This window comes from Mya arenaria, chromosome 2, assembly GCF_026914265.1.
Source record: "Mya arenaria isolate MELC-2E11 chromosome 2, ASM2691426v1".
NCBI classification, from domain to species: Eukaryota; Metazoa; Mollusca; class Bivalvia; order Myida; family Myidae; genus Mya; species Mya arenaria.
Window position 1 is genome coordinate 4,253,113 of NC_069123.1, and position 23,318 is coordinate 4,276,430.

Sequence of the window (23,318 nt, forward strand, 5' to 3'; positions counted from 1 at the left end):
ATGATAGTTGAAATAATTACTACAGTCGTATGCAGACCGCTGTTTGTTCTTACTGCAGGATTGACCAAAGTTGGGGGATTTATGGAGGATGCTAACTGAATTGCCCATCTCAATAACACCTATAATAAATACCTAAATTATTTAATCATTCACTTCGTTCCATCAGATAAATGCTACTCAGTTGCAGTCTGAGGATTGAAAAATGCGTCTCTTTGTAAAGTCCAGTTCTGGTTGACTTGCCGGCAACAAAGTACAAGCACATATTACTGAAAACAGAAAACTGGTTAGATAATAATAGCCGTCTCCCCGGCAATCTGTCCATTTCGATTTTTGTGTGAGTGAAATTACAAAATTTTGAGCGACTCATTAAAACTTCATATATTATTTGATTACGAACAATGAGAGAGAATACGAACGCTATTTAAGTATTTTGAAGTATATTTGCATCAATATTTAATTTTAATGAAATTGATAAAAATATGTTTTACTTGGAATATTGATGATTATTTTGATTTATTTAATTTAAACACGATTAGCTCAACTCTCATGAGTTATACACAAATACACCTTTTCGAAGACGTCATCATATCAGAAAGTTTAAATGGTTTACGGTTAAACAGACATTGTTACCCTTAAAGAATTCTTTATATTTCACACAAGTTAACTACACCATGATATAAATTGGTAAAACATTTCTAAAACGAGGCACTCAATGCACCATAATCAGTTGGCTTTGACACAAAGCCCCTGGGACGTAGATGGCAATTAAATCTTGGCATTAACTATCCAGCCACCAGAGTGCTAGATCTTAAATTACCTCAATGCCATGCTTATCAAACTGATCACAAGAATTAGTTATACATCATTATGCTGAACAAACTTGCATCGCGTCAGTGTCAGTGGCTAGCAGGGGAAAGTCTTATTTTGCATACGCACTGCCCTCTCCATTCCTAAGTTCACTGAGCAAGCGCATGCATGTAAAATGGAATTTTCAATGAAGTGGAGTATTGATGGTCATATCTTCCAAACTAAAGAACAAAAATTCAATGGAAGAGTAATCAAGCATGTTCATTGTGGCAGCATTGGTTGCATTAAGGTAAATACTACTATATTTTTGTTTATTTGTAAAAACGATATGATTCTTATCGTGTTATTGCCGCCTTTAACCCTTTGTAAAAGCGGATGCACAGTTTTAAAACAGTTTCTGCCTTCATGAAACAGTGTAAAAAATACCTTTGTCAAATAATTTTCGCAAAGTTCCACATTTGCATTCCTTACACATTTTACTAATTTAAAACATATAATTTATGTTTGGCTTTTCAAACAACATTACTTTTTATTATCATCTTTCTATCAACAAATTGCAATGCTATAATTAAACATTTATCAAGTATTATATGAGTTGATATGAGCAATTTGCAATTAAGTTTTGCTACGCATATTTTCCTAGCAAAGTTTATAAACGCCTTTTTAAAAATGATAATTATAACAATAATATCATATAAAACTTTCCACAAGCACTAGTTGGGATGATTATATTTATCTTGTTTAAAATAAATATCTTTCACAATTTTCCACAAAACAGGTTTCCTTTGAAGATGATGAAAGCATTCAATGCAAGTTAGAACAGTTTATTTCCGGTACGAAGCCAGGATTCAGGCAAAGCAGATCCCTGTTCTTGACATGGTTAGATTTCAAGGTAAAATTGTTCAATGTATGCTCACTTCGCCCATTCTTAATAACTTATAACTTACTTCAGGTCATCTGAACTATTTATTAGTAAAACATTTTTATAGTAAAAGTAACCTAAGCCTAAATCCCAGGTGCATTACGACACAAGGTGGTTTACATTTCTGTTACGCTTTGTGACTCTGGCTTATATACTTATAAAAAAGTGACAGTTGCACTTTCCTAATCACGACGTTTTAAAGTGACACATGGAAGCCGGGCAAATACCAAATAATTCGTATATTTGTAATGCAGCATTTTTGGCAATATTTTTTTTACATAATTGGACTTCCTGTTGTTGTTGTTTATTTAATTAGCGCAACTAGGTATCTTTTCTGAAGTTTTTTAATGTTATATTTGTCTAGTTGTTCTTTAGTCATCACTATTTCAATTTATTTAAATATTTCATGATTTTGAAATGGATCGTCTGTAGCGTTTGCTATGAATCCATGTCAAACATCCATTTCTTTGTATTTAGATGTATAAAACTAAATTAATTTCCGTGGTTTCAGGATTGTTAAATCGTGTTACAAGGAATGATAATATTTTAGGCACACCTGTGAACAATCTCTTTGCCCAGATTATCACTACGAGTCGCCATACTTTGTTGTATTTCAGGGATGCGAGATGCAACATATATCCCGATATCAATCACATCGAAAAGAAGTGCATCGCTAAAACGCGGCAAATAAATGAGGTATAGTACCCGGACTGCCAATATAGTAATGTTTTAAATGTTTTTAATTTGCTGGGAAAATCACACATAATAAGTTGTAAATACAAATATAACGAGCAATTTCTTTTCACACGCGTGAAGACTACATGAGATAAATGTGAAATTCCATACATTATTATGTTGTTGAATAGTATAAGGGTTTAATTGTAATTGTTTATTTTTCAGTTACAAGGGGAAATTCAGAATTTGAAAGAAAAACTGGTAAATAAAGACAGGCAGATTGCAGATATGCAGGTAATATGCCGTTAAATCTTAAATGCTTAAAATGGTAAACTATTTTGATTAATTTTTGACATGTCTTTTTATTGTATCGTAATATTTCCATTTCTGTAAAGAGACCTTGTCGGTGTTCAACTTTTAAAGTAGTGTAAATAAATAAGCATAGGCCCTCTATTTTGTAACAAGTATTTCATTATATATGAACAACCTTATAAAGAACATAAAAAAGGAAAGCACAAATGCTTATCTATAAATATTATTCATAAAATGAACATGAATTCTCTGTGAATATACGCCTATACACATTTTCAGAGAGTATTATGTTTTGTACTATTTAAATGTTTATTAAATATTTCCTATGTCGATTTAGAAAAATATGGCAAATTTTGAGGCCATGAACATATATTTCAGGCAAACCAAAACAGAATGTATGCAGAGAATGATAGTCTAATGCTCAGAGTGAAAATGGCAGAACAGACAGCAGCAAGGGCAAGGGCTTCCCTACCAAAGGTACTGTTTTTTACACGGAAACCAATTATATCCAATGAAGCTCGTTATTTCTCACGATTATTATGTATATGTGCATGTTTATAGCTTCAACTTAAATAACAAAGTCCACAGCCTCTAACCACATACATAAATGCCGCATCTGATCAACCTAGAAGTAAATGGGGTACCTATTATGACCATATTCCTTGCATTTGTTTTAGCTCGTCTGTTTAAGAAAGATGAGCTTACATCATAGCTTCATGGGGATATGTTGTTGTCTTTCGTTGAAAACGTGTTAAAGTTGATATATGTGTAGTAATCACACAAGTTACAGCTAAGATGATTGACAAGTATATTATAAATCATAGTAAACCAAAGGGTCAACATTCATAACTCATGTAGTTCTTATTACTAGTTTGCATTTTGGTAAAATATTGTCCCTTTTTGTCTTTTTTGAACCCACAAGCGAAGCTATTGTTTAATTAACAAGGATAACAGTTGCAGTCTAATGATCTTTGATATCTTCATGTCGTTTTTTTTTAAATAATCAGTCCGTCAACCTTTAAGACTGTCCATCGTTCATAACAGACTCTTTATGATGGCTATAACTATGTAATTTCATATTTTGACGATCTATTTTAAACAGTCTTTGGTAGATTAACTGAAAAATCTTCATTATATCTTCATTTCTTTCCATCAAACCTTCAGCACATGTGATAAGATGACAACCATATTTACAACATCAAAATGTGAAGGTCAAGTTAACACTTAAGATCTTTGACCGGATTAAGAAATTAGTTGTAATGTAAAAGAAATGTATATTGATGAAATATGTCTGCTTGCTGTCTGAGCCTTGTAATTATATTTTCAAATTCCTGCAATGGGTGAAAATCCATATGGATTTCAACATTTGACGAGAAAATAAAAGTTTGATTTTATATTCACATCTTTTATTCAATATTAATTTTGTAAGAATAACTGAGTTTTGGAGCACTGCTTGTTTTTCATTAAAGAACAGCCAAATTCACCAATGCATCTTTATGTTCCTAAAGTTTATTTATGCAGAAGGATCATGTAAACAATATTTTGCTTTGAAATATTGATATAAAGACCATTGTGTATCTCGATTCTAGATTCTGTTCCCATTTTTTTAACAACATATTACTACAACTGACATAAATTTATGGTAGAATGAGACAAATATTACAAAGATAGAACTCTTAGAATGTCTTTGTGACTATTGTTATTGAAAAGAAGCTTCAATTTTAAGCTCTGTCTTTTTCCTTGACCCAAATAAATTTGTATATTTGTATTATACCATTTGCAGGAATCTCGGGTTGCTGCAAAGAAACAGCTTTTGCAGGAAACGGTTACACAAGCAAACAATGCCAGATTCGATCAGGTTTGTTTGTCTGAAGAAATACAACTTTAAACTAGGCTGAATTCATTTATTACATATGACTGATAATATTTGATAGACATACTTTTCTCCTACCTCAGATAAGTAGATCCAAAAATTTGGCCATGCAGGAAATTAGTATCTTGCCCTCGGGCAAAGATAAAACAAAGACCCGTATGAAATACAGTTGAACACTGTTATTCCGTAAACCGTTTATCCGAATTGATCGCATTTTTTTTTTTGGTCCCGATTTTACTCCTACTTTGTTTAACTAAATTTTTAATCTTTAATCCGAAATCGCTAGTCCGAATGAATCGCTATTCCCAAGTAAAAATTACGGGCCCGATTTGGTATTTCACACCTTTTTATCAATTCTTATTTCGAACCTTATCATGTCATAGTTTTTCACACCATACTTCAATTACACTAGGGCATGGGCTTGGGGTGACAATGGAGCACAATTAGCGCTTGTTAAAGAATGAAATTGAGCACGTGTATTTTACAATCATCGATGTCAAAAAATTAGCAATTCATTTTGGTGATGTGATGTGTATATAATTTCTGGTTAACACAACATGAATATCAATCGAAAATACGCATTGCTCACTTAACCCGCTACCGAATAATCCGTACTATGTTCCGAATGCATACATGTGCTGTCAATTTGTTTTAAACGTTTTATGTTTTAATAAAGAAGTAAAAAACCGAATTATTTGTCATTTAGTACATAATAAATCAACAAATATTTTTGTATACGAAATATCACTCAAACCGAATGTATCATATTGGTAACGTGTAACCGAAATTGCAATCTTCACGACTTAGTATTTCACGTCATCTATTATTCACGAATGCTGTCAATTTTATGAAAATTATTAATCCGAAATATCATTATTATTTTTTTTTGGGTCCCTACGATATTCAATTAACGGTGTTCAACTGTACTTTTTTATTGTCATAAAGAGTTCCAGTAAAAATACATTTTTACCTAATTTTATTAAACTGAGATGGGAGAAAAAGCATATACCATAGCCGCCCGTATAAGAAAGGTTCGTCCCAACACTCGCTCAGGGTGTTCTGTGAAAGCTAAGTAAACCTCGAGTAAACCTCGTTTCCACAAAACACCCGACGCACAGGTTGGTAATGAACCTATCTTACGCTCTCGGCCATGTAGGATACTAATAATAACATTGATACGTAATCGAATTAGCTAAACACTTCCAACTGAAAAACAGAAATTGCCAACCGCAAAATTAAGTTAAAGTGTTTTATAGTTCAGTTGTTGTAAAGATTGTATGAAAATAATAATTGAATTTAAGAAAAACAACTTATACATGCTAAATTATAAATGTTTATTTTTCATGATTTCTTTACCAAAGATAACTGGCAAAATCTTATTTTATGTAACAATTATAACTGAGCATAATAAATGATTTTAGTAATGAACTGAAACTTTCCTACCAGTATTCAAATGAAAACTTGGCAAGTCGCATACATGTATTGCATATCACATTCATGTTGTATGCAAAATAATAACAATATGCAATATAATACTCAGTCATATTCATAAATTTGGCAACCCAAGAAATAGTGCAAAAAAATTCATACATACTTAAGAGCAAAGTATACTTTTGCAATTGCTTTAGAGCCCCGGTCCTGTGGTTAGACCATATACTTTAAAATCACGCTGTTGCGGATTCGAATCCCGCCTCCGTCCAGCATATTTTTATTATGGTTTCCCCACCTCTGTTTGTTATATGCTTTTCATAAATTCAGTCGTTATTTTAGTACAGAAGGATTCAAAAATATATTTTCAGACAGCAGAAACTGAAACTTTAGCCGAAATAGCAGAAAATATGACGGTATGTTCAAGTATAAATACAGAAATATAAAGCCATTTGTCTATTAAAGTATGAAACATTATATAACAAAGCCATTTGTCTATTAAAGTATAAGACATTATATAACAAATATACTGAACTTAAAATGATCATTAATTGGATTTTGGCTATAATGGCAATATGTAGTATACACTGTAATTTTAAGAATACACCACATCTATAAAATCTAGGAAATACTTATATGTTTGGTTCGTCTTCAGGTGGCAGTTGTGGACTATACAAACCAGAGTGTGTATATTGGAGAAATGGAGGGAAACATGATGACCTTTGCCCGTCGGCCAGTCGGAAAACTAACAGTTCTCTCAACGTAAAAAATAAATAAGCGTGATTTTGAATCCCTTGGACAAAATGAAAATTAATCGTCGATATTTAATTGCAAAATTCGAAGGATGTAAGAAAGACAACGTAATACAATTATCGGAAATTCAGATTCAACTTATAAATCAGTCCGTAGCTTCGTATTGTTCCAAACAAGCTTCAGACATCTAAAACCTCATATATTTGGTATGATCATAAATATCAGATAACAGTTTGCCTGTACATATCTTTTAAACCTTGTTTTTGTATTTCAGTAAGCTTACATTGTGTTTTCATTTTGTAAATATTTGTATATTTTATGATTGAGTTATTTTTTATTTACTTTTGCTTTGCCTTAAAGCCTATTTTATTTTAGTAAGTTACAAATTCAAGTTTCATTTTGTGAACACAGAGAATCGGTCAATGGCGAAGTCGGGAATCTAGTCTTGGTCTCTCTCGAGAAACATTCCAGTATGCTAAGCTCTTACCCTACATAACTCATTATTCATGAAATATTACATTTATACCCTTTATTGTCACTTGATAACAGTTCGAAGGCCATCATGCTTTGGCTCATCTACTCTGTGTTTATTATAAAAAAAAAATCTATTTTTTTTTCATAATTTGTTTGTATGAAATACCCCTTCTTACAACAACATTTGTGTCCAGCATAAGCTGACTCAGAGTCTGATATAGTGACATCCTTGTAGGAAATATAAATCAACTTTTAAATGTTTGCTATAGGTTGTTTAGCATATACTATAAAGTATTCCGATCAAGAAAATGTCTTGTAAATGGCGAGAACGAATGATAGAAGTATTATTATTTTCTTGAATAGATAACTTTAAGCAGATACTTTAGGCTTATTTTAATGATATGGAAAGAAACATAGAACAATAAAAAAGTATTGAACCTGCTCCATGTTTACTGATGGAACATTCACCGATTATGTTAATCATGTTCTCGATGACTTTTTTTATTTAAGCATACTTTAAATGTACAGTTCATAACATACACTTAGTTGTTTGTCATTCACGTTGTGAATAAATTGTTTAAAACTGTATATGTGTTATAACCGAAAAATGTTCAATACTGCTATTCATTTAAATGCCCCAGTCTGAGAGGCAAATAGATTTCACTTGTCTGTCTGTTCGTCGGTTCATCCAGCTGTCACAAAACATTTTGTCACACGTATCTCCGGCAGTAAATTAGCAAGAGTCGTAAAACCAGCATGTCTAGTTTTGCATCTTAAGTTCTATTTGTCTGTTGGCTGTTTGTATGTTTGTCAAATAATCATATTTGTATTCCCTTCATCTGGTAACATCCCCGAATTGTTTTGGTTATGTTACCAAACCTTTCAAGATTTAGTTGGTAATATTCCCAGAAATATATTTAACTCTGTCAATACATGTGAGCTGGTTAAGCTCTGCGATTATGTTAAAGAATCAGTATGTATTCGTAATGCTATTCCTAATAATTATTATTATTATTAATTTAGTTCATCCTCTGATACTGCTGACTTTACGTCAACATATTTGTGTCTTTAACCAAAGCACTAACCATGTACAAGCATTTGATATCAAACACCTAAGTGTTTGTGTTTAGACGATGTTCTGATGTATATGACTTAAAAACGTCTGTTCTGTTCTTTTCTGTGTTTTTTTTTTAAATCATAATATGCGAAATTCCACACTTGTATTTAAAATAATTATTGTCAAATTGTAAAATTGCAAGAGACATAGCTGTAATACTGAAATAACATTCTAGAAGGTTTAAACAACCAGGAATATGTAATCTATGTCGTTCTATCAATCAACACTTATAAGAGTCAAACGTCATGGTCATAACTCATATTCGCCATTAAAATGGTGTCGTATATACTTATTCCCTTCTAAAAGGACACATTTTATTTGCAAATATCTGTTATCATCTGAACACGATTGAACACTATGTCTACTATCCTCACACTTTGAATGGTCATAATCTTTAAACTGCCTTAAAGTCATCCAATGGCCATGACCAATCAGCTGTCATTTCAGTCCATGCGTATTTCGATTGTTCAAATAATCCTGACAACATGGCACTCAGGGGGTGGTGGGGATTAATGTTTGACAAACATCTCTTGTTATAAAATGTTTATATTTTTATTGGAAATATTACCAAACATTTGCGAATATTGCATGTTTTAGAAATGTTTAAAACAATTTTAGTCATACTATAGATTATTCTGGGAATATTAAAAACCTGCTGTTAATTTCAATACTATGCAATGAAGATATTGGTAATATTCCCAGAATAATTCATGTCCTACAGCAGCCCACGTGGAGCTTTTTCTTTTGGATTATTTTATTTCAATTCATCTTTTGATATGCCCAAAAAAGTTTTGGTAATGTTACCAAATATTTCAAGATAATATAATTGTATTCAGGATGAATTTGAGAACGATAACGGAAAATGTTCGTAATTCATTTTGGGAATATTACCAAATATTTGTGACTATTCCTAGTTTAAGAATGATATAGAAAATCTCTCGGCATAATATGGATTATTTTGGGAATGTTCTAAAAAATGTTGAAAATCCCCAGTTTTCAATACTATACTATGAACTGTTTGGTCCTACAGAAACTATTTGTGGAGTTTTCAAAGGCTTTTTGTTGAATTAGTCTGTTTCAGTTCATCTGGTAATATTCTCAAATAATTTTGGTAATGTTACCAAATATCACGATCAAATTGGTAATATTCCTAGAAAACCTGGACATTTTATTCAGAATCCTAGCAGAAAAAGGTCATCATTTATTTTGGGAATATTACCAAATATATGTGACTTTTCATAGTTGAAGAATATTTTTGAAAATCTCTCGGCATAATATCGATAGTTTTGGGAATGTTCCCAAAAATGTTAAAACCCGCACTATAACTTTAAATACTATACTTTGAAATGTTTGGTAATATTCCCGAAAGGTTTTGGTAATGTTACCAGAAATTTCAAGATTAACTTTGGTAATATTCCCAGAAAACCTGGACATTATTTCCAAGACGAATTTTAAAATGTTAGCCGAAAATGTTCATAATTCAGAAAAATTACCAAATATTTGTGACAACCCCTAGTTTTTATTAATTTTTAGAAAACCTCTCAACATACTATGGATACTTTTGGGAATATTACCAGAAATGTTGAATATTACCAGAAATGTTGAAAACCACACCATAACTCTTCAATACTATATTACAAAGTGTTTGGAATTATTTTCAAAATGTTTTGGTAATGTTACCAAATTTTCAAGATCAAATTGGTAATATTCCCAGAAAACCTGGACATTATATTGAGATTCCTAGCAGAAAATGTTCATCATTTTTTTGGGAATATTACCAAATATTTGTGAATTTTCATAGTTGAAGAATATTTTAGAAAATCTCTCGGCATAGTATGGATTATTTTGGGAATGTTCCCAAAAATGTTAAAACCCCCACCACAACTTTCAATACTATTCTACAAAGTGTTTCGAAATATTTTCAAAATGTTTTGGTAATGTTACCAACTTTTCAAGATCAAATTGGTAATATTCCCAGAAAACCTGGACATTATATTCAGAATCCTAGCAGAAAATGTTCATCATTTTTTGGGGAATATTACCAAATAATTGTGACTTTTCATAGTTGAAGAATATTTTAGAAAATCTCTCGGCATAGTATCGATTATTTTGGGAATGTTCCCACAAATGTTGAAACCCCCACCACAACTTTCAATACTATACTACAAAGTGTTTGGAAATATTTTCAAAATGTTTTGGTAATGTTACCAAATTTTCAAGATCAAATTGGTAATATTCCCAGAAAACCTGGCATACTATGGATTCTTTTGGGAATATTACCAGAAATGTTGAAAACCACACTATAACTCTTCAATACCATACTATGAAGTGTTTGGTAATATTCCCAAAACTATTTCTTATCCTACAGAAATGCTTTGAGGACATTACAAAGGGTTTCTGTTGAATAAAAATGTTACCATGCTGAAAAGGGAAAGTTGCGTTTTCCCTTTTCATTTTGCGGTTTGTTATGTATAAACAACAACGTAAAACAGTGCTCGACAAAGATATCAGTGAAACAAAAGAATCTTTTCAAATGAATATGCTACATTTGTATCCTAGTATGTCATAGTAAGTCACATCATTTGTTGTTGCCGCTGGAGATAGGAAACTAACTTAACTATTGCACTGCACGTATTGCTTTAATATAATTCATATACACTGTATTTCCAAACCCCGTTTTGTTTCAAACCCATGGCCATGAATTATTGTATTGGAAAACGTTTGATGGACAGACTGACATTCTCACATATCAACCTTAGTTTATTAATAGGAATTTTCTCATTCCTCCCATTACAAAAATATACCCCGGTACCCACTTATGCCCTACTAACCCTAACTAACAAGCTCTGACCTAACAAATTTATCCTCTATAAGATATAAAGGAATTTGTACCCAATATATACCCATACTTGTTTGCGCACAGACAGACGGACGGACAGACTATTAGCGGTGACTATATGCTTTCCCTTCAGGTATGACATACAACTAATAAAACCATGAGGATACAAATTTTCCAAAACAAGTGCAATATCATCAACACCATTGATGAGGAAGATGCCGACAATGATGGTTTGACATCATTGTCGGCGTCGTCCTCATCACTATCATCATAAGTAGCAGTAGTAAAATATTAATACATGAGCATACTATTACGTAGTTATTAATACATGCATGACAAAATGTCTCTTACAATACATGCTTCTGTGTTGTCCTGTCCCCACTTGGAAGCTGTCGGGGTTGAACAAATAATGTCACATGGTACAATTGCCGCGACAGCAGCAGCAAGTGGTCTGAACAGGTCTGTGATGACACAGTAAGTAGGAGGGGGTAGGGAGGGTGCAGGTATCTGAAGAAATAACCAGTGGTAAATTATTGCTCAATCAAATGTTTAAAGCAATACAAATCATCATCATCATCATTTAACATGAATTAAAGTTTGTCGTCACAAGCACCGAATGCCCAGGCTGCATGAAATGAGGATTATTTTCGGAATAATCCAGTTTTTTTATTGGTTTTTTTTTAAATTATCTAATTAAATGAAAATGACCTTCATGAGAACAACAAGAGCTGTCACAGAGACACAGCTCTTGACTATTCCACTGATGCCTACGAGGATTTGTGTAAAATTCATATTGACATAAATGTGGTATGCTTGACGGCTGAGTACCATATTAAGCCTCAATTCAATAAATCAAGTAGTTGGTGAGATATTAACCTATATGTGCTTACATGCAAAACCTTGATCCGAATTTCTAAGTCGAATAATAAAAGGGCAAAATTTATATTATATGCAAGATAGAGTTACCTTACTTGATTAATTATGAAGGTTGAATGGCTGGGAGCCCTTGTATAAAGTTTTATGACCTTGAACTGAGCTGGTTGTTACATGCTTTTTTGCACATTTTTCGTCTTAATATGGTGAACATTGGAAATGAAATATATTCATATTGTACTAATATGACCTTTGACCTCTTAGTGTGACCTTGACCTTCAGCTAAGCTGGTTAAACACTCTCTGCATATATTCTCAATATGGTGAAAATTTTTGGCAAGTCATTTCAGAATCCTTCTAGTGGTTCAAGAGATAATGGAGCGAACATGAAATGTATTCATATGACCTTTGACTATTTATTGTGACCTTGACCTTAAACAAACTGGATATAACATTCACTCTGCACATCGTCTCAGTATGGTGAACATTTGTGGGTAGTTATTTCAAAATCCTTCAAGCAGTTCACGAGAAATGGAGTGAACACTATTTGTGTTGGGTAGACAGACGGACGGACAACTCAAGCAAGAACAATAAATCTCAACATTAATGGGGGAGATTTAGTCATAAAATGTCCACATTCAAAGTGGAAAATAATACTTGAATGATACTTGAAGTCAATCAAGCATGATGAAGTACCGGAATATAACATAGTTATGATCGAACTCCGGCAGTTTTGTTAGTCTTATACTACTTAAACCTCCTATGCGATGTTACCTGCTAAGATTACCAATCCACAGGCAATAACTTGTTCATCTTAAGATCTTCTCAAGTTGTTGTTAAAGGTTTGAAAGCCTTTTGGCCGCTAAGACAACACCTCCTTTGCCACATCAACAGCATTGGCCATGCCTCTTTGCTGAAATGCGATATATCCTCATTATACTCCTTGTTTAAAAGCACATACTCGAATCAGACATGAATATTTCTTCATATTTACGATAAATAATTTACTGGTTCTTATTAACTCCACAACTTAAGGCAAAGTCCAGTGGGATCTTATCTTACAAATTTTCACTTAAACGTTCCTTGAGTTTGACAAAACATTTTGTTTGACATCATTTTTGTATTTTGTACAAAAAGCAAATTTTCCAAATAATGGCCCAGATAAGGACCATAATGAAACAAGGGCGGTCACAGACTGCCATATTCCTGCCGACTTAGCAGTATTAACATCTCCTTATGACAACAAAGGGCAATAACTCCTAAAATGTTGCACCCAGAGTTATGGTTTCTATGCACTGCGCTCCTGCTCAATATGTCTAAACAGTTTTAATAAAAAGAAAACAAGAAACGCCGCAATGCGACCAAACCAGGTTTTTAATGATTGACAGAAGAACTTCAGCCTGTGTCTGTTTTTCTATTTTTAGTAACAGTGACCTTGACCCTAGGGACCCCAAATGCAATCCATTGAAAGGTATCCATAAACTCTTCCTTTATACCAAGTTGTGTCAGGATATGTCAACCCTAACCTAAGTTTTTCAGTTTCAACCATTTTTCTATTTTTAGCAACAGTGACCTTGACCTTGAACCTAGGGACCCCAAATGCAATCCCATGAAAGGTATCCATAACCTCTTCCTTTTTACCTGGTTTGGTCAAGATATGTAGACCCTGACTAAAATTATTCAGTTTCAACTGTTTTTCTTTTTTTAGTAACAGTGACCTTGAATCTAGGGACCCCAAAACACAATCCAATGAAAGTATCCATAAACTTTTCCTATAGACCAGGTTTGGTCAAGATATGTCAACCCTAACTAAAGATATTCAGTTTGAACCATTTTTCTATTTTTAGTAAAGTAACCTTGACCCTAGGAACCCCAAATGCAATCCCATGAAAGGTATCCATAAACTCTTCCTATAGACCAAGTTTGGTCAAGATATGTCGACCCTTAATAAAGTTATTCAGTTTCAACCGTTTTTCTATTTTTAGTAACAGTCACCTTGACCTTGACCCCAAACGCAATCCCATGAAAGTATCCATAAACTCTTCCTATTGACCAAGTTTAGTCAAGATATGTCATCCCTAACTAAAGTTATTCAGTTTCAACCGTTTTTCTATTTTTAGTAACAGAGACCTTGACCTTGACCCTAGGGACCCCAAACGCAATACCAAAAAGGTTTCCATAATCTTTTCCTATTGACCAAGTTAAGTCAAGATATGTCATCCCTAACTAAAGTTATTCAGTTTCAACCGTATTTCTATTTTTAGTAACAATGACCTTGACCTTGACCCTAGGGACCCCAAACGCAATCCCATGAAAGGTCTCCATAAACTCTTCCTATTGACCAAGTTTAGTCAAGATATGTCATCCCTAACTAAAGTTATTCATTTTCAACCGTTTTTCTATTTTTAGTAACAGTGACCTTGACCCTAGGGACCCCAAACGCAATCCAATGAAAGGTACCCATAAACTCTTTCTATAGACCAAGTTTGGTCAAGATATGTCAACCCTTACTAAAGTTATTCATTTTCATAGGTGAGTTTGACGCCGCCCGCCCGGCTGCCGCCCGCCCGAACAACGACGTTCGCCATTCTAATAACCAGGTTTCACTATGTGAAAACCTGGTTAATAAATAAAACTGCAGAAATACCTATGTAAAAACAACAGTCATCGAAATTAGAGTAAGACTGAGGATGAACAAGCCCGAATTCTTATATTATTGCTTGGAATAAAGATTTTTAACAAGCCCTACTATAAACAATCAGAATTTGAGCAAGCCCGGAAGACATTTTACCAGTACAGGGCTTGCAGGCTTGTGTTAATTTCGATCACTGAAACATCATTCTGTTTCTTCTTTTGAGGCCAATATCAAACTACAGCCATGCATCCAAGACCTTGTTGTACCATGTTCTTTGTTGTATCTAGGATCTGGTCTGAAATATATCAGATCATTCCTAAATGCCACAAGCATTGTTAAGAAGGGGCATAACTCAACAATGATTAAGCCCTACACATATGTAACTTTCTACACATGGGCGTACTGTCTCCGGCAGGTAACATGTACTGTTTCATTCAAATATATTGAACAATTTTTCAACTGCAACAGCTACAGCAATAATGATGACACCAATGCTGTTTGTGCATTAGAATAAGCTGTCGTATGTCCAGTTAGCTCAGTCAGTAGTGTGCAGTGCCAACTGTTTAGCGGCAGTTGTGGGTAAGGCCTATCATTGGGTTCATATTTCCTGCCATGTCTTTGTTTTAGCCAATACAAGACCCTGACCTTTTACCTAATTTCGACACATTCATTTTTGGCATAAAGCTTCAGAGTATTAAAGGCATTACCATAATTCTAACCAAAACATGCCATCATTCTGGAGACCATTCCAGGGGATTTTTTACAAAACACTGAAAATTTAGGGGGATTATTTAAGCAGGTCTAAGTTGGTGAAATATAAAAATAATTTTAGACGCAAGTATGAAAAAAAGAATCATTTTCAGTATGCTAAAACAAAACTCTGAATCAGAATTGGAATGCAGAATGGCCAAGCATGTCAGGGAAACTTTTGGTATGGTAGAAAATTGCCTCTGTGATCTGCCTGTCTCGGATGGAGACCCAGGATTTCTGTCCTTTGTTATTACCTCTCTTGGTTTGTCCATGGGATCCTCTAGAGGGAGGACCTGTGTGGTGACTGTGATGTCCTCCAAAGGGGTGATGTTTCCCCATATGGTGGCAGGTCCTCCAAAACGGTGAAGTGGGACTCCACAGTTTCTTCCAGATTCTTCACATTCAGGTTGGGCATTACCCTCATTCTAAGCTGGACCACTGGAGAAGTTAAATTTTGGTTGTCCGGATAGCACACTAGCTTCTCACCTAGGTGACCCGGGTTCAATTCCCAGCCTGGGCCCATATAAGTTTGGTTTGTGGTCACCAAGCAGGAAAAGTGGGTTTCCTCCGGGTGCTCTGGTTTCCCCAAATACACATGACCTTACTTTGGCTTAAAATGCCAACAAGATTAAATCAATGTTGTAATAATTTGTTTCAAAATCTTTGTAAGATTTAAATAAGTTTAAACTAGAAAAGTACAATTATTTTGCAAATAAATGTATATGAAGAGATGAACACAATTAAACGCTGGTCTATGTTGCAATACTAATAAAGACGTCTTTAAAAGGAAGACTTATGCCAGGATTAACATGGAACTTTTTTACACATGTCATTTTTATTTACCTGCTTCAGCTGATGTCTTTTCTCTGGTTTCAGGACTCAGGAAGGACAGGTTCTTTAGGATGTAATCACTGAATGGGAACTTCTTCAGGAGGTATGATGCCAATGATGATTAGAACAGCTCGACATGCCTGATTATGAAAATATGTTTATAGAAAATCATATGTCTCAATCTTATTTTAACTTTTTTGTTTTTGGCAATAGATGACATGAAGTAAGATTTTTATGTTTAAGAATGGGTGGAGTGAGTGTACAAAAAAAGGCATGTCTTAATCATTAAAATGTTACCCAAGGTCATCTATTCTAACTTATTGAGAATACAACCTCATTGGCTAACACATCGTAAACGCAAAGTCTGACACAGGGATCTTGTATCGGACGACTGGCAGTAGGTGGACCTTGAAACACCCATGAAAAATAACATTCTTAATGATTAAGCTTAGTACTTAATGAATGCCTATCTGCAATTTTATTCATCGGCGTAGCTCCAATAGGCACGGTAGGCCCGGACCTACACTTCGTTTCCAAAAATGAAAAATACAAAACGTCCAAATTTGCTATAAAAACTAAGGTAAGGGGGGTGACAGCTGTTGCCTACTTTATATTCAAGTTAACTCTCAAGGTTAACTAAGTATATTTTTTCTTAAAATTTAGTGCCTTTTTTTGAAGACAGTCGAACCGTTTAACAAATAGATTCGATAATATTTATACAGCAACCGGCAAGCGTATAATTTCAATGAGCGTCTGTTTCACTCGGCTTTACAAGTATAAGTTGCGAAGCGGGAGTTTATTTTGAAAGCCATTCAACATGTTTCCCCCTTACCCCGATCCTGGAGATTCCGATGGATCGTGGAATGATGAATTCAAACTTTTATCACAGATGTGGGAGTTAGGCAGTGTTTTCAAATTTCCATCGAGGTATGTGTGGGAGACAGAAAGGAAAAAAATCTGTTTGGGTTCGTTTTATTTCCAAGGTAGAGGAGAGGCATGTCGTTCGTGAACAGTCTTTAGGGTTTGTCACTTGCAAGTCAATAAAGGGAGTATATTTTGCACAAGGCACCGGCTTAGATATTTTGAAGATTCGGGGCCAGTGCTATGATGGCGCAAGAAACATGGCGGACAAGTACTATGGTGTTCAGGCGCTCATCCGTGAATGATTACCACTTGCTAACTACATCCATTGTAAGTCGCTTTGCCTAAACCTGTCATTTGTCCAAAGCTCCAAACTTCCATGCGTCAGGACCACGATGTCTACAGTGTAGGATATCGCATTTGCGTTTGACTACTCTGCAAAACGCCTCACAGCATTTGCAGATGAACTGGCAGAAGACGTTGCTACAAAACAAGCGATGGAAAGCTGATAAAAGTTTAAGACCTTGTGTGAAACAAGTTGGATGAGCAGGGCAGATGCGCTTCGTACATTCAAGAATGCCTACCGCGTTGTCGACAATGCGCTCGAAAATCTTCAGGAAAATGGTGACGTCAAATCCCCCGATCACCTCAACGCTTTACTATAGTTCCAGTTTATTGTTACTCTTGTGACAACAGAGCACATTTTGAGCAATCGAGTAGGTTTTACAGCAGAACTTAGCGGTAATAGTTTGTGCTTATTACTACATGCGACTTCAGTTACCAATTGAACAAAAATGGGAAAAAAACACAGCAAAAACATAGATAATAACTTCAAAAATTTGAAAATTATTCTCAGAACAAAACGTGTTGCATCTAGAGACTTATGTATGATATTTTAGAATTAAAAGTAAATCATCAGTTAAAAAGTATCTGTCTGCTTTCTTTTATTTTGCATACACGATGAAACAGTGAATTTATGCATGAACTTAATATAAACATATCTCATATACATCTAGGTGGACATGGATCTGTTGGAGGCAATCGTGCAAACGCAGATGGTCATGCAGATATATCGAGCTGAGAGGGTTGACCCCCTTGTATGGATTGCCCTTTATCAGGAAGCTGTGACTTTAGCTGACGAGTTCCATGTACATGTGTAAACATATAACCTGTATTTGCAATCCGCCCGGTTAGCTCAATCGGTAGAGCGTTGGACTGTGAATCGGACAACCCGGGTTAGATTCCCAGGCGGACCAGGTCACTTATGTTGTGATTTGTTATGAAATCCTTTCTACAACCATTCGCACTGTACCACTGCCCCTGGCATGTACAGAAGTTGTCAGTTCCCTGCAAATGTGAAGGCACCTAGTACTGGTTAACCGCCTGATAGCCTGCCCAGGATAGGTGTGCGGTGGTTGAACTGTCACTCTTGGACCCTTCAATGTGCTCACGCCGGGACCCGGAGTATAAACTACTAACACCACCACCTGTGTTTGCATGTTGATTTTATGTGGTTGCCAATAAATACATGCATTGATCCACTGGTGCATTTAGCAAATCGTCTTAACGCAATAATTTACAATGCAACGGAACACAAATAAATGATAAAAAACGTTTTTGTAACAGTTCGAAATGCATCGAGATCCATATTCAGATATACGAGGTAAACTTCTATTAGGTATTTTGCATTCTTCTACCTAGAACAGTTTAATGGATTCGGCTGTATTTTAATATCGATTGAATGTTTTATTTTTGTTTTACCTAGATTGACCCAGCAGTGCCAAGACAAGCAGCAAGAGAGAGAAACAGGGTGAACTATGATGTACAGGACCCCGGTCGGTATTGGACGGTTTCCCTCTTCTACATTGACCACCTGCTTCAAGAAATGGATACTTGTATCCTAAAGAATGAAGAGCACTTCCAGGCTCAGTGTTTAAATCCGACCAAATTTGAAGGTCTCCAGCCGGCCAATGTGGACAGGATCTACGAGGCATATGAACCGGACATGCCCAAGACTCGGCAAGAGTTCAGCGAGGAAGTAAGAAGGTGGAATCTGCGATGACAGCTGAAAAATACAAAGCCTTCGACACTGCTGGCGACACTCAACAAGACATCGGAGGCAGCTTATCCCTGAATATACACTATACTGCAGATACTGCTGACAATGCCTGCCACATCCGCCTCATGTGAGCGCTCCTTCAGTTCCATGAGTCGCATCAAGACATACCTTTGTTCTACACTGACCGGCGAGAGGCTATCCTCACTTGGCGTCCTCCATATTCATCGCGATGTTGCGATAGACATAAATAAAATCATAAACACATTTGCTTCAGTCAAATGCATGAACTTGGATTTCATTTAAAGACACTCGATATACCAACTGGACACGCTTGTTTAACCATTCAGCATTACAAACATATTTTCTATTTTGAAGCTTTTTTGACAAGTTAGCATCAACCTTTGTATTTCAGTTCTGTTTTTGTAAATCATACGTAACACAAAACTGAAACAATTTTGAAGACTAAAAAGGCTCCAGATATATGCCAAATCGCACCATATCGGATCTATAGTTTAAAAAACTCTAGGGGGAGGGCCCCCAACCCCCCCCTACCACGTGGGCCTATACTTCTAAATAGGCCCAGCTACGCCCCTGTTATTGGCTGTGAATGTAGGTTGTATTCTAAATATCCTTTTTTAGATTTTATTTTGTTTCATTTCCCTGAAACTCAACTAAAGAATTTGGCAGATGTCTATTGTAGGTACATGTTCATGTACTGTCTGGTTTTAAGCCTAACTCCTATGTTGATGTCTATGTGTCTCATCTCTTGCAGCTGCAATGGCCTGTCTGCGGACAACCTTTCCCAGGAGCTTCCTCATCAGGCACTTCATCTCAGTGTCCATCATGAAGAAACCTATTTAGAACATTTTCAATATAAAAAACAAATAAAACAAGAGCTGTCAAAGTACGTGACAAATACCCGGGAATGTGAAATGTCAATTTGAACAATGTCAGTACATAAAAAAGGGAAGAAAATAGCAATGAAATGTATGGCAAGTTATTTAAAATTACCTCTGGAAATAAAAAAACACACATACTTAAAAACCTACATGTCCTTATATGCAGCATTCCATAGTAAACAAACCATGTCCTTCCTCTTGGCACTGAAAAAGAACCCATAAGCATACAATATTGAATGTAATTGAATTATTTAGATGATTCATTAATCTTTGACAGCTTGAACATTAACTTACATGTGGTGGAAGTAGTAAGGTTAAAATTAGGATATCTTCTACTGGTACTGGGAGGCTCTTGGCAGTGGCCTGCACTCACAGATTGGATAGGTGACAGACACAGCCAATGCTAATCACGTTCATATTATTTTCTCAGATCCTGGCTTTTATTTCTGCCGATCATTATGCTGCAGTTGGCGCTGCTTGATCCAACGCAATTCCCCCGCGGAATGTCTCTGATGCAAAGGAAAGAAATGCTATGCTATTAACTCCTCATATATACAGCTTAAAGTACCAGGCACGTAGCGTGGCATACTCATCTACTCGTTCGAGTAAACTTTTGAACTGAAAGTAAAAAAATAAATCACTTTTAAATGCGAAAAAGACAATAAAAATATTTCGAATGGATGCAGGGGGGTCTATCATAGATGAACTCTTAGGCCAGAGTTTTTATATCTTTAGATTTACGGGAGCGCCGTACCTAAATATTGCAAAACCCAAATAAAAATAAAATTAATTTTCGTAGTTTTATTTTTATTTTTTCCGACGAACGTTGCTCCAAGGTTAAGAAAAAAATAAAATTAGTGTTCTATAACCCATATCTCAGAACCAACTGGTGTACTAATTGTCATTCATTATCGGTCTTTTTACCGCACAAACCACGTAAACCAGTCGGAAATACGCGGGGAAACAGAACAGGTACCCGTTACCATAACAACGTCCTGTCAAAAGTGAAAGTACTTTTTGTCATACCCCTTATTTCTCACAATTTCTGCAGCTATATAGAAATGTTTTACTACAAAAACGTTCCGATGTTTATGTTTCATTATTTAAATAAAACCGTGGTGAACTTAGAGCGTGTTTATTGTGATTTTTTTGTAGATTCAGTATGTTGTTCGCGTTTCGTGGAATGATTGCGAAACTTCCGGTCAAAATAAGGAGACAGAAATTCGTGGGTTGTATTGTCTATTAAAAGTCGTTGGCGCACGTCGTATATTAACAAGGATGAATTGGATTACAGCGCAAAAATGTATAGCTTCTGACAAACACAAACTGCAAAATGATATCGTGTTCATCATAGTCAAAATGGATATTTTTGTCTGAATTTGACTCTGGGGAGCATTGAACACACTGCTTCACAATCACATATTTGAAGAGAAAAACACAAGGTATCGTGATATTCGTAGTTGTTAATTAGTTTAATAATGATTTAGTATTTAAATCGTTATAGAATACTGAAAATGATGTAATAATAACATAGTGTGTGTTTCCGATAAAAGAGAAAAAATCTGAACATAAGATATCTGGCAGTCAGTGCAAGAAGTCAAACTTATCTGTTGCTTATTGCCAACGGGCATACTGTGAAATCATTAATGTTCGTGGGGCATTAATGTTCGTGGTTTTCGTGGGTTGGGTGATCCACGAATTCAAGATCCCACGAAATATAAACCCTTTATTCACTTTTTCAATTGCCTTGTTACGTACATACTCTAGTATATTATTTACAGAGGTGGCAGTATACAGTGTTAAAAACTGTCTCACTGTATAACTTACGATCATAGCTGGAATTAGAAGGATATTTTTCAGGACTGATTCTAAAATCAGTTCTTAGACCTGGTTTTTTGAAACATATAACACTTGTAAAATTTATCTTAATGCTCCCGAATTTTCTTTGGTGAAGTACATAAATGTAGATTTTGACTGTCTGTGTATCCGTAAGCCCTGTCAAACTTTGAAGTGAAGAGGAATTTCCATCAGGGCTTCTACTTTTTTTGGTTATATTTTCTATATAAAAACCACATCACGGTAAATTGTCACGGTGCTATTTCGTTAAAGACAGAAAAACACATTTGACCTCCTTATTATACCGTGTCTGAAACTGTGTTCAATGTTTGATTACTTCACAATGGAAAGGATATGCTTATATTGTGGGCAAAAGGTTAGAATTGGCCATTTAAACTTCTTTATTACACTGACATGTTTCATAAAATCCATGGGTTGATAATATATGCACCTCATATGCATAGATGCATTCGAACAAATATATACAATTAATTTCAATGAGCCCTTGAACTCACAGTGTTGAGGTCAATATTTTCAGTCATTAAAAGGATCTTTTAATTATGCTTTTGAAACTTTATGGTGATCTATCACCATTTTTTCAGTCTATGAAATAGCTAACACAAGTAAGGTGTGTTTTGTCTTCATGATATAAGAAGATTTAAAAAATAAAAAAAATCGGAGAAAAATCCGTTTTATTTTTATTTATTTCTCCTTTGGGACATTTTATGCATTTTATTTTTATTTTTATTTCCTCCTCCTTACCCAACTTTTTGAAAAATCTCCCGTAAATCTAAAGATAAAAAAACTCTGGCCTTACTAACTGTAAACAATATACTAGTGTTTTAACTCTTATAACAAAATACGCCAATTATTTAGTTGCTAAGCAGAGCAAGCGCTGTGTCAATATTGTTTAGGACCGGTAACCTAGCTCGAGCTTTGATGCTCCGTATCCAAATGTTTTTAAAGAAAAAAAGAACGCAGACAATATCTTTAAATATATTGACATCGAAGTGGGATTTGGCGCACAAATATGCCTTTCCATCCAGGTAAACATACTATATATATATTTATATATATTAGAGATGTCCAAACAAGAGAACAGTATCCAGGAGCTGTATACACACGCTGTAACACTGTCTTTTTTTGTCTTTGAACGGAAATATGAAAATCTACGATCTTATTTTTTGTCAGCAATCTTATATCATTGGTTTGCTGATATTTACGCAAAAAAAAATGCTCTTTCTAAGACAAAAAATATAAAAAAGGTGTAAAAACGGTAAATCTGTGAGAGTGCAGCTTTAAGCTTCAACTTCATCGTCACCCTTGTAGCTGTCGAGTGCATTCTCAGTGGCGTTGTCCCTCTGTCAAAGATGTT

The 23,318-nt window shown here is 34.8% G+C and overlaps 1 protein-coding gene and 1 long non-coding RNA gene across 2 annotated transcripts in view; one reads left to right on the forward strand and one right to left on the reverse strand.

Moving 5' to 3' along the window:
• The window catches only part of LOC128244442 (uncharacterized), a 38,108-nt gene extending 17,432 nt beyond the window's left edge, over positions 1 to 20,676 (reverse strand). The window contains exons 1-7 of the long non-coding RNA XR_008262950.1: positions 20,402 to 20,676; positions 20,246 to 20,311; positions 16,301 to 20,061; positions 15,712 to 15,895; positions 14,864 to 15,002; positions 12,847 to 12,985; positions 11,552 to 11,707 (exon numbers count right to left, since the gene is read on the reverse strand). This is a non-coding gene — a long non-coding RNA (uncharacterized LOC128244442). The remainder of the gene's footprint in view (positions 1 to 11,551; positions 11,708 to 12,846; positions 12,986 to 14,863; positions 15,003 to 15,711; positions 15,896 to 16,300; positions 20,062 to 20,245; positions 20,312 to 20,401) is intronic.
• On the forward strand, positions 1,553 to 6,791 carry LOC128244431 (uncharacterized). The gene is made up of 7 exons (XM_052962440.1): positions 1,553 to 1,699; positions 2,347 to 2,425; positions 2,630 to 2,698; positions 3,095 to 3,193; positions 4,500 to 4,574; positions 6,389 to 6,433; positions 6,673 to 6,791. Exons 3-7 carry the CDS (start codon positions 2,693 to 2,695, stop codon positions 6,781 to 6,783), a joined length of 336 nt encoding a protein of 111 aa, XP_052818400.1. The 5' UTR covers positions 1,553 to 1,699; positions 2,347 to 2,425; positions 2,630 to 2,692; the 3' UTR covers positions 6,784 to 6,791.
• Positions 20,677 to 23,318: the final 2,642 nt, after the last annotated feature.